Source organism: Rhynchophorus ferrugineus, unplaced genomic scaffold (assembly GCF_030347505.1).
Source record: "Rhynchophorus ferrugineus isolate W39M unplaced genomic scaffold, kcgeb_rfMv2 rfM6, whole genome shotgun sequence".
Taxonomy (NCBI): domain Eukaryota; kingdom Metazoa; phylum Arthropoda; class Insecta; order Coleoptera; family Curculionidae; genus Rhynchophorus; species Rhynchophorus ferrugineus.
In genome coordinates this window covers 42,271,940-42,286,715 of record NW_027472585.1, presented here as the reverse complement: position 1 = coordinate 42,286,715, position 14,776 = coordinate 42,271,940, and the positions used below count along the sequence as shown (strand labels likewise).

Below are 14,776 nucleotides of genomic sequence, written 5' to 3'. Positions count from 1 at the left end.
CTTTGGAACAGGTTCATCGTGTGCAGTCCACTCGGATGACTGATGATTGGACTTCGGAGTGAAATGATGGAGGCATGTTTCATCCAATGTTACATATCGACGCAAAAACTCGGGTTTATTACGTTTAATCATACTCAAATGCTACTCCGAATCATCAACTCGTCGTTGTTTTTGGTCAAAAGTGAACTCGCGCGGCAGCCATTTTGCACAGAGCTTTCTTATACCCAAATATTCGTGATTGATTTAATGTGCACGTTAAGTTGATATATTTGGAATGGCAATTTCATTCAATTTCCATTTACGGTCATTCAAAACCATTTTGTGGATATTTCAAATGTTTTGGTTGGTAACAACCCCTTTGGGCGTTCACTGCGTTCACCGTCTTCGCTGCTCATTTCACCACCTCTAAACTTAGCATACTAATCCTTGATGGTTGGATTTTCCTGGGACAGTGTCCGGAAACTCGGCATCAAACCAAGTTTTTGCTTAAACTGTATTTTTTCCCTTCAAAATCCCTTCAATATTTTATCATTTTTTCACAATAACAAAAGTTACTTCACTCAAAATGCTATAATTCACGAACTAATGATCCGACAGCTGTCAAATTTATACACGCATCTTTTGAGGGTCAGGGCTAACTAAAAAACATATGGATTTAATTCTAGTACCGCCATCTATGTGTCAGGCCGGGGACTTTTCAATTGACCTGTTATGTTACTGTATTTCATGTTATGTTATGAATAAATAAATAACTTTGGCGTCGGAATATATGAGTTTTTGATATATATATATATATATATATATATATATATATATATATATATATATATATATATTATGTATGCATTATTTCATTTGATTTAACCCTGTCATGATATTAACTTTTTATTAACGATAAGTATTTTTATAACAATTAATTTACTTGTTAAAATACTTTTAATTTCTCTAGGCAGTGTCATAATGATACTGAAGGAAAAAAATATCGGGGTGGTCGTTAATACTTAAAACAAGCGTAACCCAATGCCAACCCAATATGACAGACAACAGATGTAACCGTAGAAGAGAGATTAATAAAACCTATAGCTACTTACAAGTTATGTATCTGGTTAGAAACTTACTACGTATTATTTTTTTTGTCAATACTTCTATGTGGTACGTTGATGAAATAACGGGAATGAAAACTTCACAAATTTTAAATTTAATAGGTTGTTGAATATATTTTATGGTCGATAAAAAATGATGCTATTAGGTTAAGAAGGTGTTAACATCGGTTCTTTGGTATTTAAAAATACTTCTTGGTTGTGGATTATTTTTTTAACAGGTAAAAAACAAATTAGGATTATCCCTGTAACCTTTTAGACTAGATGAATGATAAAAAGAAGTAATTTTTCATCAAAACAAATCAATATCTTTCACCATAAAAAATATAACGAAAGTTTACATTTTACATCAGTATACGTGAAATTTCCAGTATTTAAAACGAGTCTTAGGGCTTAAGGATTGCTACTTATATTTTGAGCCTTGTCAATACTAAGTGTTGTTAGGCTCCATCTGACATATTAAAACATATATCTGGAAGACAAATATCTGGAAGATTGACTTTTTTAGCCATAACCTACTTGTATTGCTTACAGTGAACTTGGAAAATGTTATCTCAATGAAAAATGGAGTTAACCAGTTATCAAGAGAGGAGTGTATTGATCAACTTACTTCATCATGACAATATAAACTCTCACACATCGCCTGTGTGAAAAATCATCTATATGACTGGCTTAAAGGTCGATTTAATGGGCCATCCTCTACATGGCCCTGATTTGGCACCAAGTGATTTTTTATTCAGGCATATTAATACTATTTTGGGTGGTCAACACTTTATGGGGCCTGAAAAGGTACCTCAATCAGGCTGAAAAAAGTGTTACAAAAATTGATTCATTGCGATAGATATTGATAGCAACCATTATTTGTAACTCTGGAAGCTTTTCCTTGAATAATTTCCAACGTCTGAAATCTTATTCCTTTTAATATCAGCATGACCCAGGGGAGCAAATACATGTGGTGACATGGTTTCACCTTAAATCAACAAGAGGTATGATTAGATATTGACAACAGGGGAGAGTTAGATAAGATATGCCATTTCAATCAAGCCGAAAAAAGAGTATTGTAAGTTTCATAAATCACCATCGCCATAAATGAAATCATAAACAGAAATAAAATGAAAGTATCATAAACGAAAAACTAATAATAATTAAATATTACGATTTTTACCATTATATTTCCTACTTCTAAATTATATAAATTATATAAACATATTTATTGTTATTTAAACTTTTTATGAACTAACTCACGTGTTATTTTAATAATGTATGTTTGATAATCTCTAAAATTGATATCAAAAAACGAAAGCCTTGAAATATATGGCTGAATATTAACCTGCCAATTTCATACGAATCCAGTCCATGGTTTGTTGTTCTGTTTTAACAATAATCAAGCTTCATTCAGACAAAATATAGATCTTATACAAACGAAGAAGAAAGAACTGGAAAATTCATATATATTTGTTGAATATTTATTGTTGAATATGTTATTGTTGAATATGTTATTGTTGAAAATAAATGTATTTGTAATGTTACAGTTACAAAAACTATAAATTATTATTAAGGATATTTTTTAAAGTATTGTCTACTTATTACTCTTTTCTATTTTAGTTTTGATAGCACACCGATAAGAACTATAAATATAAACACATAAATAAAAGATCATAAATAATACAAATATCATAAATATAAATATCACTTATGATTGTCATTTAATTTTTTTGACGAATTATGTGAAATCTATGAAAGTGTTATATAAATATATTATATTAGGACCATTTTTATTAAGTATTCATATAAATCGCTACCGAACCAAAGTTCTCCGATTCATTACTAAAGCTAGATGACCTAGAAATTCAAATGGATCTATGAAGTTTTAGGGTAAATGATGTGGCTCGGTGAATGGAGGTAAATCGAAATGAAACAGTGGTGTTTACATGATGTGACCGTTATTTATTGGCAAAATAAAAAATGTGAAAATACAAATAAATAAAACGGATGGCAGCGGAGTTACCTGAAGACGAGGCTTGGGCAGTCGATGGTGGCACGTCTTAACCAAACGAGGGTTGAGCACTGAATGACCGAAATACCCTTCAATAATATCCCAGATAAACGTCTCGGGGTTGCCGCCAGCTATTCGTTGTCGGGTTCCAGTTGGCACCCCGCCCGTGTTCAACATCTGGGATTATATTTCTGGGTATTTTGTAGACCGTTATTCCACGATGTAAAATTCGACATGCCTCAATTCGCTACAATACTCCCCTGCCAGAATTTTACATAAAATTACTTCAACAAAAATACAAAAATGTTTGCAAAAAATATCAAATACAAAAAAAAACATATACTAAACAAAATGTGCTGTGTAAACTGGGCTTTGAAAAAATATGATAGTTGGAAACGGTTGTGATCTGGTACGGCTGTTGATATCTTCCGGTCCTACAGATACCGTTGCATCATCGTCGCTTTGGCACTTGAATGTGGTCCATCGACGACGTTGAAAACAAGCTATTCTTCAGACAGGGCTCCCGTAATCGACGCTGTGGGAGGATCGACTGTTCGACGACGTGGTAGCTTATTTTCTTCGACGACGAGACGTTAGCAATTCTGGTACTTCGGCGAAGACATAACGAGTCTACGGTGACTGCAATCGGTACCTAGCTTCTGGAGCTGCTCTGTGACTAATCCGTAGTCACATACGTTAGGTTAATTCATAAAAAACAAATAACGATGGTATCCGACCGAAGCTGCCCAAAGCCTTTTAAATCAAAATATCTGCCATTATGACGGAGACGGCGAGCGAAGGAAGACATTATGATTTAAACATAGCGCCGAAAGAAATGTTTAGCCGAGACGCTGATGATTAAGCAGTGACGTAAAAATATTCCAAAAGATTGTGAAATAAAAATTTTGACAAAAAAAAAATTTTAAAAAATGAATTGGAAATAATGAAATTAATCGGAATAAAATGAAAATGAGCCTTGAAGGTAAAATTGAAAACGAATCGAATTAAAAATATTTAAAATTTTGAAACAAAAAAAAAATATATAACGGTCACGTAAAATACACCATTTTCTACGTACCCTCCATTCACGAGTCCAAACCCAATTTTGCGAAAGATCACGTCGGGGTCACCACTTTAGGGTAAAATGATGTGGCTCGGTGAATGGAGGTAAATCGAAATGAAACAGTGGTGTTTACATGATGTGACCGTTATTTATTGACAATATAAAAAATTAGAAAAATACAAAGATAAAAAGGATGGCAGCGGAGTTACCTGAAGACGAGGCTTGGGCAGTCGATGGTGGCACGTCTTAACCAAACGAGGGTTGAGCACTGAATGACCGAAATACCCTTCAATAATATCCCAGATAAACGTCTCGGGGTTGCCGCCAGCTATTCGTTGTCGGGTTCCAGTTGGCACCCCGCCCGTGTTCAACATCTGGGATTATATTTCTGGGTATTTTGTAGACCGTTATTCCACGATGTAAAATTCGACATGCCTCAATTCGCTACAAAGTTATCGAATATTTCACCTTATTAAACAATACATATACTTTACAATATGTACGAAATATAAGATTGAAGGGAACCAAACCACTTTAGCTTTAGTTTAACTTAACGTATGTTTTTATCTCACATTCGTCTTGACTGTGAAGTGATGTTAGTACAACAGAACAAAAATTAATTAACAAAAATAAGCAACTTTTCATTTGGCTGATAATTTATGTATCATTATTTATCAAACATAATGCGTATTTATTTTAATTTAACATTATATTTTTCTGGTTGCCTCGTTTATTATACATCCTAGAATAAAATAAACTTAATTGATAAAACGTGAATTATCTGGATGTTGGTTTGGTGTTTATCTACAAAGGACGCCGTAGAAACAAAGCACTTTTGAATCTGAGCCGACGTGACAGATCTCATAAACCGCAAAGAACACTGAACTAATATCAACAAATTACCAGCTTAGGTACAAAACCGACCGATAGTGTTTTGTTTACCTCCCAAATAAAATAAATTGTGGGTTTCTCGTTTTTTTTTCTCGTGGTGATTATTTAGTTTTAACTGTAAAATTGTCCAAAATTGTTCCGCAATTATCTGATTAGTTTATTATTGTTGTTGATAAGATTTAATCAGACCCTTAAATAAAGGTCCATCGATATTTTCAGGGTATGTTAAACAATTTGAAATATGGGATGGTATATCTATTTCTTGTTTATTTTTAAAGCATTCTTACACTTAATATTAATATACCATATTACAGAATAAATATCCGGTCTATAAACTGTTTTTTAGTCTTTCTGGATGTTTTTGTAGAATAATTTATCCTTAAAATAGCTAAATTTCTATTTTTTTGACGCCATTAAATGGCTAATAGTCGATAGAATCTAGATTTGCAGAATACGGTAGGTGGGAAATAAATTCGATGTGAAATTAATTTCGTTTAACCACTTTTTTCAATGGATTTTGATATATGATCAGGTATCGGGTGTTGTCAGGTTCTTGAGACTCTTTTTGTTTACGGTCTATGTCATCACTGCCGATAGCACAGTTTTAGCCAGGAGTGTCGGTAATTACCTTCCGATTTCACTAGCCATAAGTATACTATGTTATGATTTGATATATATGTCATTTTATTCTACTGACATTAAGCTTCAAAATTACACAAGTTACGTTCCGGGTAAAATAACATAGATTATTCTTATAGATATAGGTAATATAGATTCTTTGAAATTGTCTTTGTTTACTGGTAGAGCATGCTCTAGCCATAAGAACATGTGAAACGTCATTTCGACCATTCAAATGTGGAGATTTCAAGACAAAGAAAGTTCCGGCAGTTCGAAAACGTTTGAATATTAGTGGAAAGTACAAAGTGAGCCAATTTGCAATTTGTGAATGATTACGACCGATGAGAAAGGGTCAAAATAGGGGTAGATGGGTTTGTCAATCCACACCACATCAGTTGAATTACAGGTAATTAGAAAATCGAAAAACTGTGAGTGAACTGCTTCTTCAAAGATATGGAAGGAAGTTATTGCTGCATCGATTAGTAACGGGTGATGAAAAATTGAATACTGCTCGCTATAACTTCGCTGCCTACAACAAACGATTAATTTGAACTGCGCATTGATCGAAAAACGTCAATAATACTTTCATACAGCAAAATCGGTTAAAAAATACTGAAATCACTTGGATAGAATGTTTTATCTCACCCGCCATATTGTTCAAACCTGGCTCCATTAAACACGGCAAAATCTAATCAGTTGAAAAGCATTGGATTAGAATAACCATAACGTTTTCTCCTTAATCTAATTTGTATTATAAATGCTTGTATATTATTTTAATTGCCCTTGTAATTTATAATTAAATAATATCGTCTATTTTCTTTAATATATTGTATAATAATGCAATTACTATTATGAACAAATAATTAGAGAAGGTTCCTATTAAAGAAATATCACAGCAGCTTGATTATTTTCCATCAATAATCCAACAAGTCTGTGTATTGCCGGCTTGGTGGCGCAATGGTAAGGGCGACAGGATGGCTCACCTACTGTTGCGATAGTCGCGGGTTCGAATCCTGCTGAATCGTAAATTTATGTTTGTGATTGTTTAATATTTGTGATTGTCCTAGACAAAAGTGTAAAATCCAACAAGGAATATATTCCCAGTCACGCCAGTAACCAGGCTGAGTAAGATCGGATATCTTCTGGGATGATTTCTAAGTTGATTACTCGCCAATCGGTAGGATTAATGCCGAGGACCGTGGTCCGGAGCCCACGTTAAACTGTAGGTCCACTCCAGATAAACTTCTAGTTGGTAAAAGGAGACATTAAAATGTATTAAAGAAAATTCTTTGTATTTCAATAATCACTCTAAATTAAGAAAAAAAAATTTAAAGGTCAAAAGAGTTGCGTAAAATTCATTGTTTCCTTAGAATATTGACAATATTGCGCATTAAATTAACATGTTTTAAAATGTCAGAAGGTCGCTTTTACTCCTCTTTGTTTATATGCATCGAAAACGTTTAGAAGAAATGCACACAACCTACTTTCATTGTTTAATGTTTTTTTATTGAACTAATAGATGATCGTATCGTCAACAATACATTCTTCGTATTTTAGATTGTATCTATTTAACATATTTAATCATCGGGTATTGTTTAATTATCGTTATAATCCTCATGGAAGTTTATTAATGATTAATGTTTTAATAAAATAACACAATAACAAAAAAGTATTCATTTTAAGTGATTTTTAGATAATTTGTGATGCGAACAAACGTAACTTCACTGAATTCACAGTTGGATGTTCTTTTACCAATTAGGATTTATCTAAAGGGCGAGTGAACTTAGGGAATATCCCAGAAGAAATCTTTGTCCCTTGGTGTATTTTTTACTCTTGTCAATGTCAAGGTATCACAGTCAGATAGAAATTGAAAAACACATATCCTGAGCGGGATTCGAATTAGCTGAATGATAGTACAACGTGGAGCGAAAGTCCCGTTACCATTTTGATTGCCTATAACTTTGCTGAAAGAAAAGATGAGTAAGTATGGTTTTCATAAAAAGTTTATTGTTTATTTGGTATTTACATTTTTTTTGTTATAATTGAAAAATTATATCGGCTAAACGGTGACTGCGATTCGCCATGCAACTTTCGGCTCTTTTTAAGGCATGTTTCATGACATCCTGCAACATCTGAGGCTGAATTTATTCAATTTCGTGACGAATATTATCTATAAGATGTTGAATCGTTTGGGGCTTATTCACATGAACTTTTGATTTTAAAAAACCTCATAAGAAAAAGTCTGGTGCTATTAAATCCAGAGATCTGGCTGGTCATGTTAAATCTTCCGCTTCACAAAATTAATCTTCGTGGAAAAACGTCATTCAATAATTGAATTTTTGAATGAGCTGTATGTGCTGTGAACTCTAGTCCTTGATCTTCCATTTCACGCACAAGAAAATGTTGAATCATGTCTTGGTACCATTCAGCAGTAACAGCAACTGCAACACCTTGGTTGTATTCAAAAAAATAGGGATCAGTGATGTTTCCAGCATGAATACCACATCATACAGTTGTTTCTAGTGGATGCAATGATGTTTTATGAATTAATTGAGGATTCTGTGTTCCCCAAAACCGACTGTTCTGTTTATTGACGTGGCTGAGAAGAAAATGGACTTCATCGCTCATTATCAATTTAGACAACACATTTTAAATTTCAGCAGAGAAGCTTAGGATTGCATTACTGTGATTAACACGTTGATCAGGATCTCTCGGTAGCAATTTTCTGGGCTAAAATTTTGTACGGGAACATTTTCAAAACAGTTTTCAAAATTCGCCATAAAATGCGTGCAGAAATGTGCAACTGGGAACCACATCCCACAATTGATGTTTCCGGAGACTTTGCAACACTATCGCTCACATTTTCAGTTATGAGACGTCCGTTATCTTTCAGAACGAGGCCTGATCGATGCTGGATTTGTGAGGCACTGGACGATTACGATATTTTTGACGCAATTTCCGCTGAGTGATTATTTTCAATAAAGGACGAAATTTGGACGTCTACACAACACAATGGTTAAAGGGAACCATAACCAAGATGGCGCGCAATGAACCTGTTGTAAACCCGAGAATAAAATATATACGTATAAACTAAATTAGAAATACATTCTTCATAAATGGATAATTTTTAGCATCCAGATTAAAAGCCTATTCTACTAGTAGAGAAGAAAACATATAATTTCTATTTTTGTTGACAAGAACAAGACTTACAATACAAGTTAATTGCAGACATTTATGATTCATTACTGAACGAAAAATGGGAAAACCATATCGGTGACATAAACACGCTATGTATAACCGAAATTAATGAATAATATATGATAACAAGTGCAGGTTCTAAATAATTTTACCCATCAAAAATAACTGTCTGTTAATAAGTGAGATTGAGTCTTGAAAATAAGCATTATCAAAATATTAATTAACCATTTTTAACTACGAATATTATTATGATGAAACTGTATAAATAATACGGTTTATTTACAAAAAAAACGGGACAATAAACATTTTATTAGCCGGAGCTTCACATATTCAACTTAATTAATGAGATTTGTCAACAAATTATGTACTAAATGTGAGTTATAAATTGGGCTGTAAAAAGGCATCGTAGGAAGGTTGTTTGTCCCTTAAATTATATTAAAACATGTAAACCGTGCTGGAAAATATGTAATTAGAATTGGGTAATTTATAATAATAACTTTTTTGTTGTGTTAAAAATTATAATTAAGTGGTAAAAGTTAAAATGATGTACGTATACGTAAATATAGATAAAAAGATAGATGTTTGATGAAAGTGTGGAGTCATTGAGGAAATAAATTTACTAATGCTGAATGGAAAGCATCAATTACTAAGTTGTCTTAAATACAATCAAAATTTAACTGGGTAAAACACGATTTCAATAAATAACTAATGAATGACGAACGATTATGTGTTAATATGAATATATAATAGAATTACATTATTTAAATGAAAATACGACGAACTGCTTGTCGATTATGTGACGAATAGAAATAATTCCAGATCCACCGGATGTTAAGAAACCTTTTATGATTATAACAGATAACATAAAATTAATGAGCACCGTCTTTTCTAGTATTTACAAACTTTTTAAAAATACAAAGATAATCCTTAAATTATATAAACTTGCATGGCCCAATGTGAGATATTTATTTAGGCTATTATATTACTGTTCTATTTTAGGTGCTTTTTTACCAACTAGGTGTTGTCTGCACTGGATTTACTGGCAAATGTGGACTTGGAACCAACTTGGAGACCATCCCAGAAGACCGGTCTTACCCAGCTTGGTTATTGGCAACTGAGATCATTTTGTTTGTCTTAAGAACAATCTCAATTATACACCTGCCCCAGGAGGATTCTAAGCCACTCCACTCCCAAGTCGGCATATTTCTGGTCTTGCGATAGTCGCGGGTTTGAATCCCGCTGGGGCATAGTCGTAAATTTGTATTTGTGATTTTCCAGGCAAGAGCGTAAAATCCGACAAAGAAAATGATCCCAGTCACGCCTGTAATCAGGCTGGGTAAGACCGGAGGTCTTTTGGTCGTTGGTCACTCGCCAGTCGGTAGATTTAATGACGAGTACCGTGGTTCGGAGCCCATGTTAAACAGTAACAGGTCAATTGAAAAGTCGCCGGCCTACCATAGTAAAACACATTTTTCTGGCAATTTTTTTTTATTCAACATAATTCCCTTCAAGGGTGATATACTGATTATAGCGATCCTCTAACTTTTCGATACCATTTTTGTAGTACGATTTGCATTTGCTTCAAATTAGGCCCCAGTTTCGGCGATCACCTCACCACAAAAATTTCTTCCCAGTGAGCATACTTTTAAGATCAGAGAACAGGAAATAATCGCTGGGGGCTAGATCTGGAAAATACGGTGGATGAGGAAGCAGTTCAAGGCCCAATTCGTGGATTTTTGCCATCGTTTTCACTGACTTGTGACACGGTGTATTGTCTTGGTGAAGCAGGAGCTTTCTCATATTCAGATATTCGTCAATGATATGATGTACACGTTCAGTTGATATCTGTACAGTGTCTGATATTTCACTCAATTTCAACAAACACTTTTGGGCGTCCACTGCGTTCACCGTCTTCGGTGCTCATTTCACCACGTCTAAACTTAGTATACTAATCCTTCATGGTTGATTTTTCTGGGGCAGTGTCCGGAAAGTCGGCATCAAGCCAAGTTTTTGCTTCAACTGTATTTATTCCCTTCAAAAAGCAATATTTTATCAACACTCGAAATTCCTTTATATCCATTTTCTCACAACAAGAGTTGCTTCACTCAAAATGCTATAATTCACAAATCAATGATCCGACAGCTGTCAAATTTATACACTTAAAAATATGCGTTACTTTATTGTCACTACATGTATTATAATATGTAGGATTGAGGATTGAGTATGATCGAAATAAATGATTATTTTGCAATATGAAAGGTTGCATAATAATATTCCATCATTTACTTATATATACTGTATATCGATAATATAACCCTTCCGATAAAACGGCCAACGCATTACGTCAAATATTCTGACAAATGCAATTTGTAAAAAAGTTAAATTCGTTTTAAACTCATATCGGATCGGGATTTTCCGTCTCATTTTGCCCTAATTAAAAAGAGACAGAACAACATTCTGTGAGTCGGAACACGTAACCGAATCAATCTCGATTTGTATTAGACAAGGCGACATTGTTGCCAAATGTCTCCAAAATTATTGAAAACTTTAGTGATAATAATTAGAGGTTATAAAGCTTTAAAGCGTTGTAAGCCAAAAGTCTTCGCCATAAATTTCGATGAAGCACATTGGCTATTTTATTGGATAGGTTGTATGTATCCAACTTGCATCGGTAAATATATTCGTGCAAATCTATGTATCCTGAACACAAATAAAATAAATGGAGTTTTAATGTTCCTAACTAAATTATCTTACCTGAATCGTGCCGGTCTCTATCAGGACTCCTCGCCATGACCGACGTCCTCTTGGAAGGCATCGGCATCGACGGCTTGTGCCTGTTCTGCATCGCCTGCGCCAAGGCCTGCTGCACCGCCTCCTGTCGCACCTCTACACCCCAACAGCAATAAAAACATGTTATTTTCTTGGGATAACCGAGACGATCTTACAACAAATTTACAGATAAAAATAAACCGGACACAAGTACGTGCAAAGCGGGAGGAGGAAGAAAGCGGACACGTGCGGGGGCGGCACGTACGGGGTACGTGACCAGCCCGCTACCGGGGAAAAAACTACCCCCCAAATACGAACAAACGGCTTGCATGCAATTCGTGATGGACGACGCGAAACGTTCGGCAGAACCGATAGAAGGAGAATTGGATGGGCGCGTTTAAAACGTAATTACGCTGTACATTATTGGAGGAGGAATAAAATATGGTTTTACGGGAGCGGAAGAACTGGGAGAAGACGTGTTAGTGTCGTGTGTAAATTGGAAAAAGTACCATTTTAAAGTTTACTATGTTAGTTATACTGTCAGAATTGAACCAATGTGTGTGTAACGTTGTATTACCATGATCAAAAAATAGCAAGACATTTGAAACAAAATTCACCAGTTATTTATTTTTGAAATATCATTTCTTCGACTTTTTTGAGTCTTCAAAGCTGTTGTTGTCGTTTGAGTTTGAGTTTAGGGAACAGCCAGAAGTTCAACGAAGCTAAATCAGGTGAACATAATGGTTGCAGAGTGATACGAGTTGAATTTTCGTTAAAAAAGTTCCTAAGAACCAATGCTGCGAGACTAGAAGTGTTTAAGTTTTACTATTTTAGATATAGAATATATGGAGAAGGCTACCTACTACTTGGGGTGTTGGCCACCGAAAAAATATCGATATTTCGATTTATCGGTACAACCAATTTTAAAGGTTTATTAAAAATTATATTTAATTTATTTTCAAAAAATATCGAAAAATATCTGCTAAAGAAATATCGATATATCGGCCAAAAAATATCGATATTTTCTGAAAAAATATATCAATATTTTATCTGCATCCCTAGTTACTACCAAATTTCAAGCAAATCGGTTTATTAAAACTGGAGACATCATGTTAACCGTCTTAACAAAAAAACAGTTTCGACAAAAAAGCGTTTATAGTTTCGTTTTTATCACTAAAACAGCTATATCGCCAAAAATATTAATATTTTTTATATAACTATTTTTGTGTGTACTTTCTAAACTCCAATTAAAAAAATAACATATATTATAGATTAGTTATACCAATTAGTTCAGAAAGACAAAAGTACAATATACATATCCACTTGGTCCAATTCATATGCGACTGGATTTATATATCTATATTAGTAGATTTGTTAGCTTCAGATCTGTCCCATAAAATAGTTAAATATTACGAAAACTAAAAGCTTTTGATGTTGTTAAAAATGGTCTATGAAAGCTGAATGGATATTTCAGCAAATATTTCGTTTCTGTTATAAGCATATTGCACAAACACCATACAAAATATAAGATAAAATATTACTAACTCAATTTCAAAACTTCATTTATACCACGCCCTTAAAAATATATCCAATAACGTTGGTAAGTAAGAAAAAGAACTTCCAGATAATCAATGATACTTCCCTATATTAGATATTAATGAAATATTAAAAATAATGTAGTTGAAATAATATTGTTCAATACTGTTTCACTAAGATTAAGAACTAGTAATTTTGATTTGTTAAAATGACGAACTTGGATGTAGTGATGAAAGAACGGTCATTATTCAAGTAAAAAAATGACAAATCGACTTAATAAGTAAATTTTTGTGATTGTTATTAAACATTTGTGATTGTCTTAGGCAAGAGTGCAAAATCCGACAAGGAAAATGATCCCAGTCAAGCTTACTGGCAGTGTAGTTAAGGCCGGATGTTTTTGGAAGTTGGTCTCATTGATAAAAATACTTTGAAATATATATAAAAAAGGCAAAAAAAATAATAAAACAGGTCAATTCAAGAGTCCCTGGTCTAACACATAGATGGAGCTACTAAAATTAAATCCATAAGTTTTTTAGTTAGCCCTAATCCTTAAAAGATGCGTGTATAAATTTGAGAGATCGGATTATTAGTTTGTGAACTATAGCATTTTGAGTGAAGCAAATTTTGTTATTCTGAAAAAAAAACATGAATAAATAGGAATTTCGCGTGTTGATAAAATATTGCTTTTTGAAGGGAAAAAATACAGTTGAAGCAAAAACTTGGCTTGATGCCGAGTTTTCGGACACTGCCACAGGAAAATCAACCATCAAGAGATACATGCTAAGTTTAGACGTGGTGAAATGAGCACCGATGACGGTGAACGCAGTGGACGCTCAAAAGAGGATGTTACCGAGGAAAACATTTAAAAAATCCTCAAAATGATTTTGAATGACCGTAAATTAAAATTGAATGAAATAGCAGACACTCTAAAGAAATTAACTGAACGTGTACATCACATCATTCACGAATATTTAGGTATGACGAAAGTCTGTGCAAAGTGGGTGCCGCGCGAGCTCATTTTTGACAAAAGACCACGACGAGTTGATGATTCGGAGCAGTGTTTTAATTTAATTAAAAGCTTTTATGTTGTTGAACATTTCGTTTCTGTTATAAGTATATTGCACAAACACTACTCAAAATATAAGATAAGATATTACTAATTCAATTTAAAACTTTATTTATACCATCCTTTTAAAAATATAGCCAACACCAATAAGGTTGGTAAGTTAAGAACTAGTAATTTTGATATGTCAAATGACGAATTTAAATTTAGTGATGAAAGAACGATCATTATTCAAGTAGAAATATGACAAATCGACTTAATCAGTAAATTTATGTTAGTGTTTGTTTAACATTTGTGATTGTCTACTGATTTGTTGGTCATTATTCAAGTAGAGATATGACAAATCCATAAATTGGAATGACAACGTTTGACCACAGGTTCCAATGTATGTGAAAATATACATTGAACTACTTTAAAATAGTTGCTGACTTTGGATCCTCTCATAAGATTGAACCAGAATAATGGTTAAAAATCATATGAATTGAACTTGTAAAAAAGCAATACACTTTAAATACATTGTCATTATTAAGATATAGAAAATA

The 14,776-nt window shown here is 33.5% G+C and overlaps 1 protein-coding gene across 7 annotated transcripts in view; it reads right to left on the bottom strand.

Annotated features, from left to right (window-relative positions):
* Nucleotides 1–14,776, bottom strand: part of DIP2 (disco-interacting protein 2) — a 437,652-nt gene that overhangs the window by 62,128 nt on the left and 360,748 nt on the right. For all 7 annotated transcript variants that reach the window (XM_076406731.1, XM_076406732.1, XM_076406733.1 and 4 more), the window contains one exon: nt 11,621–11,752. In XM_076406731.1, the coding sequence (XP_076262846.1) occupies nt 11,621–11,752 (132 nt within the window). The remainder of the gene's footprint in view (nt 1–11,620; nt 11,753–14,776) is intronic.